The sequence below is a fragment of the Arvicanthis niloticus genome, chromosome 4 (assembly GCF_011762505.2).
Source record: "Arvicanthis niloticus isolate mArvNil1 chromosome 4, mArvNil1.pat.X, whole genome shotgun sequence".
Classification (NCBI taxonomy): domain Eukaryota; kingdom Metazoa; phylum Chordata; class Mammalia; order Rodentia; family Muridae; genus Arvicanthis; species Arvicanthis niloticus.
Genome location: NC_047661.1, coordinates 85,842,757 through 85,860,624, shown reverse-complemented (window position 1 = coordinate 85,860,624; position 17,868 = coordinate 85,842,757). Strand labels below are relative to the sequence as shown.

The 17,868-nt window shown below is 38.0% G+C and overlaps 1 protein-coding gene across 2 annotated transcripts in view; it reads right to left on the bottom strand.

Moving 5' to 3' along the window:
- Positions 1-7,502, bottom strand: part of Lrif1 (ligand dependent nuclear receptor interacting factor 1) — a 73,952-nt gene extending 66,450 nt beyond the window's left edge. The window contains exon 1 of one of the 2 annotated variants that reach the window (XM_076933088.1): positions 7,312-7,502. Coding sequence is in view for 1 of the 2 variants with exons in the window: in XM_076933090.1 (XP_076789205.1) it covers positions 7,312-7,359 (48 nt within the window). In the remaining variant the exon portion in view is untranslated. The remainder of the gene's footprint in view (positions 1-7,311) is intronic. The other variant, XM_076933090.1, reaches the window with a different exon arrangement.
- Positions 7,503-17,868: the final 10,366 nt, after the last annotated feature.

Here is a 17,868-nt window from a genome sequence, read left to right as displayed (position 1 = left end):
CAATAAAAATTAAAATAAAGAAGCTAGGAAACTTATAAGATAAACTAAAAGGGTTTTTCTTTAATTAGGGAGTATAAAATGTTAATAAGTAAAATAAAATGGGTCTGAAAATTAAAAAGAGAGAGAAAAAAGAAGTTCTGTGGGATGAAGGTATAAGAAATGTAACAAAGAGAAAAGAAACAGTTTGATAATTTCCAAGCAAGACAGACAAATTTTAAAGAGACCAGTGATATTCCTTTCTTCTGAATAAAAAGATGGTGGTGTCCTTTTTCCAGGTCTGTGTGGGTCAAATGAGTGTTAAGTCATTTTCTCTCTTCTGTAAAGTCCAAAACATGTTAGTTTAGAAAGATCTATTTGCAGGTTGTTCTCTGTCCTGCCTTTCCCATGGATGTATATACACTATTATGACTACTAGTGGGTTGGACTCCTGCTAATGTTCTTCATATATAAGCCCATCAATAGAGTAGTCTCAGAGATGCCTTCATGCTGCTTCCAACAGCTGAACCCACTAGTTATCTGTCCTCTAATGGCAGAGTCACTCTGCCAATGTTTACACAGGTGTAAGGAATTTCCAAGTAATAACTGTTTCCACCAAAATTATCTATATGCATCTTAGAGATGGAAAGCAAGCAAACAAGAAGACAATCTGGGGTGAGATATAGGTCATGAACTATGCAAAGTGCCCTGGCCATTCCAGTCTCTCTCTCTTAGTCATCCACTGGCATTCATGCACAGCTGGTCTCACAAAACTTTAAAACTTTAGTTGAGCTGCAAATATCAAATGCCCATGTCACCTGCTTTTCCATAAAGTGAAGCCAGTACCCCACACCATGTGGATCTGTGACCCTGAGATTGCTTCCAAGTCATGGGCCATTATCTGGTCCTACACTGATACTCAGCATAGCCACTTGAGCAGTAGAAAGAAGAGACATTTGGTGCTTGGAGACACTCACAAAAAAAGCAGAAGCTTGTGCTATACTCAACTCAAAGGTTTAACAGTAATGCTTAATGTAATTAAGAGCAGTAGTGAATAAGCCTTGAAGTATAAATGGGTAGGGTGGCTTTCTCTTGGGTCTTCTTGCTGCACAGGTTACAAATTTTCTGCTTTAAATAACATTTTCACAGTGTCAGATTGTGTACCTTTACAATGTGGCAAGGCTATACTTTCCTCTTATAGATTTGCATTATTTAGCATTTTGCTTTGTTCTAAATGCTATTGTTCATTATTTCTATCATAAAGTACAGATGAATATTTCTAATCTGTCAATATATACTACTTAACTTTTATACTCCTGTACCTTTCAAGATTCCCCATTTTCCCCCTCCTGTACCTTTCAAGATTCCCCATTTTTCCCTTCAATCTTGCACCAGATGCAGGCTGATTTCCAGAAGTTCTGAGGGTTTCTAATCTATACATTTCTGAAAGGTAATTCTTGAAGACCTATTCATTTGGAGACTTCACTCAGTTTTCCACCACTAAAAGATTAATCACCTCTCTAACCAACACACCAAAGTGATCAGGTTTCCTGCACATAAGCCTTTGCAGAACAAACTACATCGAAACTATATCAAAAGATATTACATTTTATATATGACATTAATAACATACTTGGGTATATAAATATACATTCACAACTATAAAGATGAGGCAAAACAATGATCATGTTAGATAAATTGGTATAATCCTTTTGGTAACCTTTAGCTGCCAGCTTGATTAGCTAAAGGGATTTCCAGATAGATGGCAGAACATTTCTGTGAGTATCTGTAAGGTTATTTCAGGGAGAAATGAATATTTAAATTTGAAGATTGAATAAATAATACCATTCCAACTTAGTGAAAATAGCACCACTGAATTAATTTAGGGTCCAAATTGGAAAATGATACAAGAGAGACAATTTATCTTTCCAAGTTCAGTGGTAATTCTCTTGTTTTTCAGCAAGGATGTACTGGTTTCAGTCTTTTGGACTCAGTGAATCATATGACTGACTTTTCTGCTAAACAGCATATAGTAGGAATTCTTAAATACCCTCAACTGCTTATTTCCATCTTAGAGATAGTTTTATAGTTGTAAAAAAATGATACAACTACTCATTTTCTCACTAGATTTTTGTCAGATGAAGCTATCTATTTCTTCTAAACATGCTTCTACTATTACATTGCTATCTACCACAAATATACAGCAGGCAATCCTGGCATATTATCCTTGAGTCTCCAAAACTCAAGGGCTAAATAAACTTTTTTTTTTTCAAAGTTAGTATACTTCAAATATTTTGTGACATAGTGCAAAACAGATTTAACACACCTTGAACCTCAAAGCATTTACAAAAGCATTTTGCAGTAAATGGAAAGACATTTGTGAAAACTGCCATTTTCCTCATTCCTGTCTATAATGCTCACCAGAAGAAATTTTCTTTCAGATAACAATGACAGGAATATGTTTTTGCTGTTCTTCAGTGCTATGTTATAATTTGGTTTGGTGAGTTTATTTAAATGTTAAAAAATTACATCTGTCTGTCTGTCCATCCATCCATCCATCTATCCATCCATCCAGCCTGCCAGCCATCCATCCAGCCAGCCAGCCAGCTAGCTTTCTATTTATGTGTGGGAGGTGGAGATATTTGCATGCCTCAGCAGTGCATTTGTGGAGGTCAGCAGGCAAGTTCTGAGAGCCAGTTTTCTCTACTATGTGAGTTCTAGAGGTTGAACTAGGGTCTAAGGCTTGGAGACAGCTATGTTTATCTGCTGAGCTATGTGAAACAACTCACCAAGCAAAACTGTAGAGATGATAAAAAAAATAACACAATGGTTCATTACATTGATGACATTATCCTGACTGGATCTAGTGGGCAAGAAGTAGTGACCAATCTAGATATATTGGTGAGACATTTTAATGTCATATAATGGGAAGAATATGCAAGTAAAATCCTGAAGCCTTCTGACTCCATGAAATTTCTAGATTTCTGGGACTCTGGTGAGTAAATCATTAAATAGATTTCTCCATAGAACCAAGAAAGAGCCTTAGTATACCTATTTAGATCTTGAGGGATACAATTTTCTCATTTGGTACATTACTCTGGCCTGTCATTTAATGAAGAGTAAAATAGCTGCTAGCTTGGAATAGTGCCTATGACTGATCTTTGATTTAGTACATACAGGTTGATATAATTACAGATATTGATTTCTTACAGAGCTAGAAACCTGGAATTCTAAGAACACGCCTAACTTGATGTCTAGTTAGGCTACTCCCTAGTAAACAGAATTCAGGTTTTTGTTGTTGTTACTGTTTTTTTGTTTTCCATTATAACCTCAACTAGAAAAAGAGGACTGGCTGTGTCTCTGAAATCTCTTTTATAAGATCACAGACCCCAATTGTGAACATTCTACACTAATTACCTCCTCATCTTCACTAACTTCCACTATAACAATGAAAATAAACACATACATTTGAGGCATGGGTCACAAATATCTGCACCACAGCAATATGCAGCAGATGCAAGTTGCTGTGCAAATTTCTCTTTTCTGGTGGAGCTACAGTATGAAAAACAAACAAACAAAAAAACAAAATAATAATAATAATAAAACCCAATAGTGCTCAAAGTTTCAGTGACAAACTAAACTGCTACCTGAAACCACAGGGAGTGAGAAAGAATGAATCTGCATGCCTGCAGGAACAACTTATGATACGAGAGCTACAGCTTTATCATTTTTATAGGATATTTCTGAAAGACAGAAGTGAATGGAACAATCAACCTGGCTGTGCACTTTGCTTAGATATAGAAATGGACAGATATATAACTGTATAAGGATCCACAGAATATACCCAATTGCCTTCACTGTCAGGTACCTGGAAGAAAAGGAATTGTGAAATTTATGACAAAATATCAAAGGAAGATGTATGAGGATAGGGCTACTGGAATTATTTTAAGTATATATTTAATGTAAAAATTGCAAAGATCTGAGTAAAACTCTCATTAAAAAAATATATAGACCATGCTTTAGTCTATTTCTGAATCAGTTACAATTTAGACTATATAATTTACAAAGACAAATCCCCTGTATTCCAGAAATTAAGAAGTTCAATGTGGAAAAACTAAAATCTGAAGAGGGCTGCTATCTAACTCTAACATGGACTTTGGTTGTTCTGCTCTCAGATGGAGGTAAGTGGAAGAACAAGTCTTTCATGAGGGCAGAGAACTCACAGTCTAATCATGTTCTACAGTCTCTACTTCTTAATAGCATCATATTGGGTCTTAGTTTTCCAGATGTGAATTGTGAATTGTGAAGGAACAAAAACATTCATACCATTGCATCTGGATAATAAATTAAAAGAATTATCTACCACCTCCCACCTATTATAATGGCCAAAATATAAGGCTAACATATATGATAGTGAAAATATGGAAAAATACTAGACATAGTGCACATAGAAAATTTACAGTTACTCTGAAATAAACGTTTGAAATGATTTTTTTCTTTGTTTTTTGTGTTTGTTTGTTTGTTTGTTTGCCAACCTAAACATACTACTCAGAAATAATTCTTCTGGGTATTTACATAAATTAAAAACTTGTATCCACATGGTGTATAGCAGTTTCTTCTGAGATTAAAATACTCAATCTTGGAGGGAAATTCCTCAAGACATAGGATGTGGAAAGGAAGGTTCAAGAGTATATTTTAAGACACAGTATTTACGAGAAGGTTAAACAGGGTGTTCTAAGGAGAGGTGAAATGTTCTGTCCTTCAGGAATGGTCTTAAGCTCAGAAAGTAAACTCAAAGGGTTAAGGAAGTCACTGAAGCTGACTAGATTCATTAAATGCCTCCTTCCCTAAGTATATAAAAGCAGTAAAGGCTGCTAAAAACCAGTCTCAGGCAAATGGAGCTTTTTTAGAAAAGACTCACACCACTAAAGCTTCCTGGAAGTAGCAGAGAGCAGCCCAACTACCTGGAAGAGGTTCAAACAAAAGGAACTACCTGGACCCTGTTAAGCAGCCTGCAGGATATACAGTGTGTTCCAGCTTTCCTGCTTTCATAAGCTGCCACCTATGTTGGGGTGGGCTTTTATTGATGCTTCTGTCTTTGAATCATTTTCCTCTTGTAAGCTCCTCTAAGTTTCCTCAATGAAACTCTCTAACTTGGACTACTGTGATAGCTGTTCTTTGTTCTGTTATCAGTTCCCTATCTGAGGCAAGTTGTTCATGCCTTCCCAAGAATAATGTCACACAGTACCACACAAAAACTGAATACACACTTTCATGACAATTTTACTTGTAATTGTAAAAACTCAGAAGCAACAGGATATTTTCTAATAGGCAAATGACTAAAGAAATATGACATAGCCATATGATGGAATTTTTAAAATGACACATAACACATAAAAAGCCATGGCAGAATCAAGTAGTTATTGTTAGCTAGAGGCTATCTGAAAGCCTGTGTGTTGCATAATTCCAACTACATGGCATGATGATAAAGGAAAAATTATGGAGGCATTCAAAGAAGTGTAGTTGCCATGCTCAAGGGAAAAGGATGAATGAGTAAGTAAGGCATAGAAAATTTTTACAGCAATAAAACAATAATTTATTTTGTAATGGTAAATATATACATTATTTATGTTTATACATGTAATGTACTCATAGATTGGTCAAAAACCATAGCATATATAACACCAAGAGTAAACATTTTGAATAGTAATGTATCATTATTGGCTTATCAATTGTAACAAGTAAGCCACAGGAATATACAACGGTAACAATAAGGGGGGAAAGGGTTGGAGGTGAGGGGTAGATGAAAAGTTTCCAGTTTCTGCTTAGTTTTTTTCTGGCTCTCTAAAACTATTTAAAAATAAATGATTTTAAAATGTCAGAGAATACCTCCCAAGGAGTTAACATCTACACTGAAAAATATGGTTTCAATCAATGATCTTGGCTTGCTTGCATTTATCGGAGTTCTCAGAGCAAATGACCAACACGATTTTTATTGACTACACATTTTTATTTATCCACAACATTCACCAATGGACAATTTACCTTTTATCCCTCTTCAAGCTCTTAGAAATAGCTCTCCATCCTATTTCAGTGGAAAAAGCTATACCTGACAATGCATATACACTTAAACTGGTGTCATGTTTTGTGTTTGTCTAATCCTTTTATCATTATGCTTCTGAATTCAGGTCCAGTTGTAGCACGTGCCAATGCATCATTTCTTCATGTATAGTACAGTTTCTTAATGCAATTCACCTGTTGATGGACATTTGGATTGTTTCACTTTGGGCCACTGGAAATGCTGCTGCTACGAACAGACTTGTGAAAGTTTTGTTTGAGAAGCACCCAGATATGGTGGTATATGCTTGGAATCACAGCACAGGAACATGGAGGAGGATCAACAGTTTAAGGTCAGCTTTAGGTGCATAGAAAGTTCAAGACAAGCCTGAACCACATAAGTCCTTGTCTCAAAAACATACAAATAAATTACATTTTATGGACTGAATGTGTGTGTGTGTGTGTGTGTGTGTGTGTGTGTGTGTGTGTATGAATGCAAAGACAATTCATTGAAAAGAGGTCCATGAATTGGAAGGAAAATAGGGAGGGATTTATGGGAGGGTTTGGAGAAGAAAGTGAAGAGAGAAATGTTGTAATTATAGTCTCAAAAACAAAAATAAAAGGAAAGAAAAACAAGCAAAAAAAGAAAACCCTTGTTTTCACAGCTCTAGAACTGCTGGGTCAAATGGCAAATTTTTCATTTAGTTTTTGCAAAACTGCTAACCTGTTTCCAATAGTAGATATATCATTTATGAACTCAGGCAAAATATGTAACTGTTCAAATTCTTCCCCATACTGTCTGTTATGCAATATTTTAAAATCACAGCCATCCTAGTGAATGAAACTGGTCTCCATGTGTGGTACCGATTTGCATTTTCCTATTACTAAGGATTTGTTTTCATCTTTTACTATTTATGTAATTTCTGAGGAGAAATGTCCACTAATATCCTTTGTCAACTTATGAATTGGCATTTAAATTTTATGTCCTATTGTATTGTAAATACATTTCATCTGGCACAGTAATTGTTTCTGGGGACAGTGTGACATTTTAATACATTATGCAATATGCACTGATCAGAGTAAATGGCATATCTTCACTTCAGGCATTCTTCATTTCTTTATAGTAAAAAAAGGATAGGTTTATTCTTTTTGCCTTGGCCATAGATTAGAGTACACGCTTTTCCACAGGAGGTTCTCTTGACCAATGAAGATCCGAGAGCCTCTGCTGCTCACTCAAGCTGCACAGTCAGCTGGTCCTTCAGCGCCAGCGGTACTCACCGGCCTCGCCTTGTTTGCCCTGCTCCTTGCGCGGGTCCCGCCAGCCATGACAGCCAAGTGATACAAAGGGCTCTGGGGAGTGAGCTCCGGATCTAACCACCTAGGAACGCTGCTGTACGGAGTTCCCAAGTGGAAGTCCTTGGGCTAATACCTGCGCCAGCTACTGTAGCTTTGGTTGTGACGTCACGCCCGGAAACTGCAGTTCCCGCGAGAGATAGCAGCTGAAGTCGGTTGCCGGGGAAACACGCATAAGTAGAAGACTGGTTAGGGTTGTAGGCGGAGACATCCTTGAGGTCTCCACTGCCGACAAACCTTTCAGCCCCAGAGCTGGAGCAGGACCTAAGCTGCTGCTGCAGATTGTTTAAATCAACCAGGTGGGGCAATTTTGAGACGTGATCACAGAACAAACATTTAACTTTGTAAAACAGAGTAATAGAGTTTTTTTTTTCAACTTAAGTTGGAAAAGGTAAGCAAATACAAAGTAGCTTTTCTTTTGGACATCTTGTGTGCTAGTATTCTGGTTTAGTCAGTTTGGAGAGTCCATGCCTTCTTTAGGTTAGGCCAGCAGTCAGCATAACACCAACTGAAGAATAATAATACTCTTAACTTTTATAACCTGTCCAACTTCATCAACTATGAAGAGGCTCCTTGTAATGTGGCAGATCAGGAACAATATATTTAATCCACGGGTATTATTTAAAATTATATACATACTTTTGAATTTACACTTTTTATTGGCTATTTAATTTATTTCCATTTCACATGTTATCCCCCTTTCCATTTGCCCTCCATAAACGCGTGATCCCTTCCCCCTCCTCCCTGCTTCTATGAGGGTGCTCTCCCAATCACCCACCCACTCCTGCCTCACCACCCTAGCATTCGCCTATACTGCGGCATCATGCCTCCACAGGAACAAGGGTCTCCCCTCCTACTGATACCAGATAAGGCAATCCTCTGCTACTTATGCAGCTGGAGTTATGGGTCCCTTCATGTATACTCTTTGTTTGGTGGTTTAGTCCCTGGGAACTCTGTGGGGTCTAGTTGGTTGTTATTGTTGTTCTTTCTATGAAGTCGCAAACCCCTTCAGTTCCTTCAGTCCTTCCCCTAACTCCTCCATTGGGGTCCCCATGCTCAGTCCAATGGTTGTCTGCCAGCATCTGCATCTTTATTGGTCAGGCTCTGTCAGAGCCTCTCAGGAGACAGCTATATCAGGCTCCTGTCAGCAAGTGCTTCTTGATATCAGCAATAGTATCTGGCTTTGGTGACTGTATGTGGGATGGATCCCTAGGTGGGGCAGTCTCTGGTTGGCCTTTCCTTCAGTCTCTGCTCCACTCTTTGTCCCTGCATTTCCTTTAGATAGGAACAATTCTGGGTTAATATTTTTGAGATCAGTGGGTGGCCACATCCCTCAACCGGGGGCCATGTCTAAACACTGGATATGGTCTCTATAGGTTCTATCTCCCCTTTATTGGGTATTTCAGCTGATGTCATCCCCTTTGGGTCCTAGGAGCCTCTTGTTTCACTGGCATCTGAGACTTTCTAGTGGCTACCCTCAGTTCTCCATCCCCAACTGCTACATACCTCCTTTCTCCTGACCCTCTGTACTTCTCCTGGTCTCCTCTCATACCTGAACCTGCCCCCTTTTCCCGCCCCCTCCTCTCTCCCTTTAAGGTCCCTCCTTCCCTTTATATTTCATGATTATTTTGTTCCATTCCCCTTTCTAAGTAGGACTGAAGTATCCACACTTTGGTCTTCCTTGTTCTTGAGCTTCATATGGTCAGTGAGTTGTACCGTGGGTATTCCAAGCTTTTTGCCTAATATCCACTTATCAGTGAGTGCATACCAAGTGTGTTACTTTGTGACTGGGTTACCTTACTCAGTATGATATTTTCTAGCTCTAATTGCCTGTGAATTTCAGGAAGTTATTGTTTTTAATAGCCGAGTAGTAATCCATTGTGTAAATGTACCATCCTCTGTTGGAGGACATCTGGGTTGTTTCCAGCTCTGGCTATTATAAATAAGGCTTTTAGGAAGCATGTGACCTTGTCATACATTGGAGTATCTTTTGGGTATATGTCAATGAGTGGTAAAGCTAGGTCCTCAGGTAGAACTATTTCCAATTTTCTGATAAGACACCAGAAAAATTTCCAGAGTGGTTGTAAAACATTTCAATCCTACCAACAATGGAGGAGTGTTCCTCTTTCTCCACATCCTTGGCAACATGTTTTGTCACCTGAATTTTTGATCTTAGACATTCTGACTAGTATGAAGTGGAATCTCAGGGTCGTTTTGATTTGCATTATCCTGAAGACTAAGGATGTTGAACATCTTTAGGGTCTTCCTGGCCATTTGAGATTCCTTAGTTGAGAATTCTATTCAAAGAATCAACAAAACCAGGAGCTGGTTCTTTTAGAAAATCAACAAAATAAACCCTTAAGCAGACTAACAAGAGGGCACAGAGACAGCATCCAAATTAACAAAATCAGAAATGAAAGGGGAGACATAACAACAGAAACCAAGGAAATTAAAAAAATCATCAGATCCTACTATAAAAGACTATACTCAAAACTACTGGAAAATCTGGATGAAGTGGACAATTTTCTAGACAGATACCAAATACCAAAGCGAAACTAGGATCAGATAAACTATCTAAACAGTCCTATAACCCCTAAAGAAATAGAAGCAGTCATTAAAAGTCTCCCCACCAAAAAAAGTCTGGGACCAGATGTGTTTAGTGCAGAATTCTATCAGACCTTCAAAGACCTGATATAAATACTCTTCAAACTATTCCACAAAATAGAAACAGAAGGAAAACTACCCAATTTGTTCTATGAAGCCACAATCACGCTTAAACCTAAACCACACAAAGATCCAACAAAGAAAGAGAACATCGGACCAATTTCCCTTATGAATATTAATGCGAAAATACTCAATAAAATTCTCACAAACCAAATCCAAGGACACATGAAAGTGAACATCCAACATTGTCAAGTAGGCTTTATCTCAGGGATACAGGGTTGGTTCAATATATAGAAATCCACCAATATAATCCACTATATAAACATACTCAAACAACAAAACCAGATATCTCATTAGATGCTGAGAAAGCATTTGACAAAATTCAACATCCCTTCATGGTAAAAGTCTTGAAAGAACAGGAATTCTAGGCCCATACTTAAACACAGTAAAAGCAATATGCAGCAAACCAGTAGTCAATATCAAACTAAATGGAGAGAAAGTCATATTATACTAATTCAACACATATATGCTGTGTATGAAATCAGATCAGGGTAAATACTCGACAAAGAAATAGAAAATGATAACTTTGGAAGAAAAAAAGAGCACCAGGAAGTATAACAGAGCTAAGTGTAGCACTCAAGGAGATGAAAAGTTATGTTTTTAAAGGTTTGATGCAGCAACGTTCTTCAATATAAAGCTGATACAAATGCAGTTGAACAGGAGGGTCAAATTCAATGCCATATCAAGCAGAAGAACTTGGAAACTTTGGCCACCTGGTTCTGGCTTTAAAGCCAAGGAAGCAAAGAAAGGCTTATTGAATCCCCTATTTCCTTTTGCATCTAAGGAATGTCACTGAGGCCAGGGTTGTGCCAGGGCTGTGCCTGCATGTAGCCTCAGAGAGGGTACTTTGTGAAGCTGTGAAGGTGAAGCCTAGATTGTTTTGGAAACCCCACAATGTTAGAGATGCCAGCATCAAGTGTCATTACCTGCTGAGAAAAGCTGCAAAATTGTACAATCAACTCAAGAAAGAAATACTTTGCAGTGAACAAAGCTTAAAAGAGGTTATGCAGTGTGCTTTGGTATATAAAATTTGGAGTATTTCCTGCTAATTTTTGTTCGTTAGTCTAGTATTTCCTCACTATGTTCCCTTTCCAACCTTTTTGAGTGGCCATGTATATTCTCTGTTATTGTATATTGGAAGTATATGATCTTCTTTTTTAATTTTGATTTTACAGGAGGTTACAGTTAAGAGATTGCCATGAGTCTCAGAGACTTTGAACTTTGGACTTTTTAAAACAGTGTTGAGACTTTCATAGACCATGAGGATTTTTGAAGTTGGACTGAATGAATTCTTCAATTATAATGTAGTTATGAACATATGGGGACTAGGGAGTGGAATGTTTAATTTGAGTAAGATTGGCCCCTATAAGATCATATATTTGAGTACTTAATCACCAAGGAGTGAAAGGATCTCGGAAGTGTGGTTTTTGTAGAAACTATCTCACTGGGGGTGGGCTTCAAGGTTTCAAAAGCCCATGCTCAGAGCAGCCCCCTTTGTTCTCTCTGTACCTGGATCAGGGTGCATCTTTCAGCTACTGCTCACCTATTTGCATGCTGTAATGCTTCTCACCATTATGACAAGACTTTGGAGTTGTAAGGAAGACCCCCAATTATTATTTTCTCCTTAACCATGATGTCTCTTCACGGAATAGAACAGTGACCAAAACCCCTTCTAATTGTAAGTTACATCTTTTCACTTGTACATTTCATGATTTCCCTTTTCTTTAGAACTGAAAAAAATTTGAGGACATACATATATGTATCACATGTTCATCATCCATTTATTAGCTGATAGAATTTGAGGATCATTACAATCCCTAGCTGTTGTGAGTACAGCAGCCTTGAACATGAATGTTCCAGTTTCTCTGTAAATGGAAGTGATACAAGAATGGCATTCATTGGCTCATATGTTTTAATGCATCATCATCATCAAGTAGTGGCACTGTTTGAGAAGGAACAGGTAGTATGAACTTGTTGGAGTGGGTGTGGCCTTGTTGGAGGAGTCTGCCACAATGTTACCATGCTCTCCACCATGACTATAATGCACTAAACTTCTGAAACTGTAAACAAGTGACTATTAAATTATTTGTCTTATAAGAGTTACTATGGTCATGGAATCATTTTACAGCAATAGGACACTGACTAAGACAATTTAAATATATGGGTAGGAGCAATGTAGTTAGATCATTTAGTAGTTCCATTTTAAATCTTTTTATAAATCCCAGACCACTGTTGATCATCATTTGTACTCCTACCTAGAGTATATATTAGATCTTATTTTTTGCCATATCATCTTCAGTATTTGTTGCATTTGTTTTCTTGAGGATAGCCATTATAGTTGTGGTAAGATGAAATTTCAAAGTGATTTAAATTTCCATTTCCCTGGTGAATACAAATGTTAATTTTTTTCAGAATACCTATTCATATTTTTGTTTTTCTTTTGACACCTATATATTCAATTCATTAGTCCATTTTTTGGATGACAGGCATTTGATGTTTAATGTTTGTATTTATTTATATATTCTAAATAGTAACCCCTGTGTGAAGTAAAGCTGATAAGCATTTTCTATCATTTTGTGGGCTCACTGTTCATTCTCTGATGGTCTGTTTTCTTTTTAATTTCATCTCATCCTATTTGTTAAATATGGGACTATTTTATGTGTTATTAGATTCCTATTTAGATCTATTTTGCTTGTATTTATATTCCATAATTTGTTACTTTTATTTTCGCAGTTTCAAAGTTTCTGGTTATAAACTAAGGTCTTTGATAAAACTTGAATAAATTTTCTTTTTGTATAGGAAAATAGATATAGATCTAATTTCATATTCTAGCTGGTGAATACTTACTTTTTGCCAGCACCACTTTTTATTATGAGTATATGCATTTTGCACCTAATAGAAATTTGGTGTTCATAGATATACTTGCTTACCTCTGGGTCCCCCATTTATTTCACTTATCTCTGTTTTTGTACCATGCTATCTTTGTTACTATGGTGATATAGTATTGTTTGGGGTTGGGTAAAGTGTTATTTCTAGCTGTTTTATCTTCTGTTTAAGATTGCTTTAGCTATTTGTGGCTTTTGTATTTCCATGTGAATTTAAGAATTGGTTTTCTTATTCTATGTAAAATGGCTTTGGGACAAGGCTTATGAATGAGAAAAAAATTTAATAACTTCATATTTAATAGAAGATTAATATCTAAATTAAATTTAAAAAAACTAAACAATTTGGGAATCAAGGAAACAAATAACCCACATTGTAAATGGATACAGATATAGAGGATTTTTAAAAGGTGAAACACGGATGGCTAAGAAACATTTAAGGAAATGCTCAATATCCTTACCTAACAGTGGAATGAAAATCAAAATTACATTGAGATTTCATCTTATACCAGCCAGAATGGTTACTAATAGTGATAAAGGACAGCTCTTGTTGGCAAGGCTATGGAGTAAAGAGAGCACTCATCTATTGCTGGTGAGGCTGTCACCTTTTATAGTCCCTATGAAAAGAAGTTTGATAGTTCTTTAGGAAGCTGAAAATATAGCTATCTCAAGATCCAGCTATAACACTCTTGAAAATATGCTCAAAGGACTCTACAACCTACAACGGAAGCACTTGTTCAACCATGGTCATTCCTACTCTGATCAAGTAGCCAGAAATTGGAACCAGTCTAGATTTTTCTCAATGAATAATGGATAAAGAAAATGTGTTAGTTATCACAGGGAGATGTTCATTCTCCCACCATCTTTCCTCCACCTTGATCAGATTCCTGAACCATACAGGTAAGCTTCCCTTCCCTTCCCTTCCCTTCCCTTCCCTTCCCTTCCCTTCCCTTCCCTATCTTCCCTGCTGGTGAGCCCTCTGGGCCAAGCCAAGCTGCCTTGAGCAGCCTGCCTTCCCAGGGAGACCTCCATTTTCCTGCTGCCTCTTCCTGAACTCCATCAGACCTGAGAATTCTGAACCATACAGGTTAGCTTCCTTCCCCAACCCATCTTCCCTGCTGGCTGAACACTTTGGGCCAAGAAAACTGCCCTGAGCAACCTGCTATCCCAGGGGGAACTCCATTCTCCCACCACCTCTCCTCTACTTTCATCAGACTCCTGAACCACACAGGTAAGCTTCCCTTTCCCCACCTATCTTCCCTATCAGCTTATCCTTCTAGGAAAAACTAAGATTTCCTGAGCAGCCTACTATCCCAGGGAGACAGCCATTCTTCCTTCCACCTCTCCATGAACCTTCATTGGACATGAGGTTCCTGAACCGCACATAACTGCAGGTCTAGAATCAAACAGACTAAGGATACCCATCAGATGTCTGCCACACCAGAACCATTGAGGTCTGCCCCCCCCCCCAATAATACCACCACCAACAAGGACATCTAGGCATGAAAATAATCTAGATGGCCAAAGATCCTTGAAAGAACAAAATCAAGAAAACCAAGGGCAACATGACACCTTCAAAGTACAACTACCCCTCTACAGTAAGCCCTGGATATCCTAACACAAGAAAATGACCTTAAACTCAATCTTATAAAAATGATAGAGTTTTTTTTTAAGGAAATGAATAAATCCCTTAGAGAAATGCAGGAAAATATAATAAAACGTGTAGAGGTATTTAAAGAGGGAACAAAAATAATCCTTGAAAGACAAAAAGGAAATTAATTAAACAGGTTAAAGAAATAACTACAACTGTTTAAGACTTGAAATCAGAAATAGAAGCAATAAAAGAACCACAAACTGAGAAAATCCCAGAGATGGAAAGCCTAGGGAAGAGAACATGAAAAACAGATGCAAGCATCACCAACAGGAGATAGAAGAGTGAGTCTCAGATGTAGAAGATATAATAGAAGAAATTGATACATCAGTCAAAGAAAATATTAAATCTAACAAAAAATCCTGACACAAAACATCTAGGAAATTCTGGATATTATGAAAAGGCCTAACCTAAAAATAATATGACTAGAAAAGGGAGAAGAGTCCCAGCTCCAAGGACCAGAAAAATATTCTCAACAAAATAATAGAAGAAAACTTTCCCAACCCAAAGAAAGAGATGCCTATATACATATAAGAAGCTTATAGAACACCAAGTAGACTGGACCAGAATAGGAAAACCTCCTGCCATACTATAATCAAAACTTAAAATCTAGAGAACAAAGAAAGAATATTAAAAGCAACAAGGGGAAAAGGCCAGATAATACACAAAAGTAGACCTTTCAGAGTTATACTGGACTTCTCAGCACAGACTCCAAAAGCTAGAAGGTCTTGGACAGATATCTTGCAACTTCTAAAAATTCAGAGTACCAATCTTGAATACTATACCCAGAAAAACTCTCAATCAGCAAAGATGAAGAAAATTTTTTCAAGAAAATCTAAATTCAAATAATATCTATCCACAAATGCAGCTCTACAGGAAAATTTCAACCCAAGAAGGATACACACATCCAAGAAAACACAGGCAATAAGTGATTCCATACCAGCAAATATAAGAAAACACACACACACACACACACACACACACACACACACACACAAATACTACCAACACCAAAATAACAAAAAAACCCCAATCACTGGACATTAATATCTTTCAATGTTAATGGATTCAGTTCCCCAATAAAAAGACATGGGCTAACAGAATGGATGCAAAAACAGGAATCCATCACTCTGGTCCTTACAATAAATACACCTCAGCTATAAATATAAACATTGCCTCAGATTAAAGGGGTGAAATAAATTTCCAAGTAAACAGATCCAGGAAGCAAGCTGGAGTAGCTATTCTAATATCTAATAAAATAGACTTTCAACCAAAATTAATCAAAAGACACAGATAAGGACACTTCGTACTCATGAATGGAAAAACCTACCAGGATGATATCTCAATTCTGAACATCTATACCCCACACACAGGGGCACACAAATTTATAAAAGAAACATTACTAAAGCTTAAATCACACATTGAATTCCACATATTAGTAGTGGAAGAATTCACAATGGAGGAATCTCAAATGGCCAAGAAGCACTTAAAGAAATGTTCAAATTCCTTAGTCATCAGGGAAATGCAAATCAAACTTACCCTAAGATTCGACCCTACATCAATCAGAATGGCTAAGATCAAATACTTAAGTGACAGCACATGCTGGCAAGGATGTGGAGAAAGAGTAACACTCTTCCATTACTAGTGTAAGTGCAAACTGGTACAACCACTCTAGAAATCAATCTGGAGGTTCCTCAGAAAATTGGAAATAGATCTACCTCAAGACCAAGCTATACCACTGTTGGGCATATACTCAAAAGATGTGCCACCATGCCACAGGGGCTTGTTCTCTACTATGTTCATAGCAGCCTTATTTGTGATAGCCAGAAGCTGGAAACAACCTGATGCCACACAATGAAAGAATGAATATAAAAATTTTGTTTCCACATGTTCCCACAATGGAGTACTACTTAACTATTAAGAATGAGGACATCATGAATTTGCAGGCAAATGGATGGATGGAACCAGAAAACACCATCCTGAGTAAGGTAACTCAGACCCAAAAGGACATGCATGGAATGTACTCACTAATAAGTGGATTTTAGCCAGAAAAAATACAGAATAGCCAGGATACAATTCACAGAACTCAAGAAGGTTTACAAGCCAAAGCCCTAAGTGAGGATGCTTCAATCTCACTTGGGAGAAGAAAGAAATCATTGGAGACAGAGGGAGGGAGGGACCTGGTTAGGAGAGGGGAGAGGGAAGAGAAAAGGGGAACATGACTAGGTGTGTGGGAGAAGTAGAAACTGGAAAAAAACCCTGAGGTTCAGCAGAATGAATGGAAATCTCTAACCTTGGGAAGGTGGACTACAGGGAGGACCCTCTAGAAGGTACCAGAGACCTGGGAGGTAAGAGACTCTCAGGACTCAAAGGGAGGGCTCTTAGATGAAATGCCCAACAGTGGAGATGGTGAACTTGTAGAGTCTACCTCCAGTAGAAAGACAGGGCATCAACTAGAGGGATGGAGTTGCTATCCCACAGTTAAAAACTCCAACCCAGAATTGTTCCTGCTTAAATGAACTGCAGGGACAAAATTGGAGAAGAGATTGAGTGGAAGAAGGTCCAGTGACAGGCTCAATTGGGATCCATCTCAAGGGGAGGCTCCAAGGCCTGAGACTATTATTGATGCTATGGTGTACTTACAGACAGAAACCTAAGATGGCTGCCCTCCAAGAGGACCAACAAGTAGCTGACTGAGACAGAAGCAGATACTTGCACCCAACCAATGGACTGAAGTCGGGGACCCCTGTGGTTAAATAGGAAAAGGCTGGAGGAAGTTGAGGAGGGTGACCCCATAGGAAGACCAGCAGTCTTATCCAACCCAGACCCCTGAGATCTCTCAGACACTGAGCCACCCACCAGGCAGTGTACATGAGCTGGTCCAAGGCCCTCCAATACATGTACAGCAGATTACTGCCTGGTCTAGCCTCAGTGGAAGAAGACTTGCCTGACCTTTGAAAGACTTGAGGCCCAGGGAGTGTGGAGTCTTGGCAGGTCAGTGAAGTGGGAACATCCTCTTGGAGACAGAGGGGAGGAGGAATGGGATGAGAAACTGTGGGAGGACAGACTGGAAGAGGGTTGAAGAATGGACTCTAAAAATATATAAGCAAAAACATTAGTGGGATACTTCAACATCCCACTCTCACCAATTGATAGGACATCCAGACAAAAACTAAACAGAAAAATAATGAAATAGACATTATGAATCAAACAGAGCTTACAGAC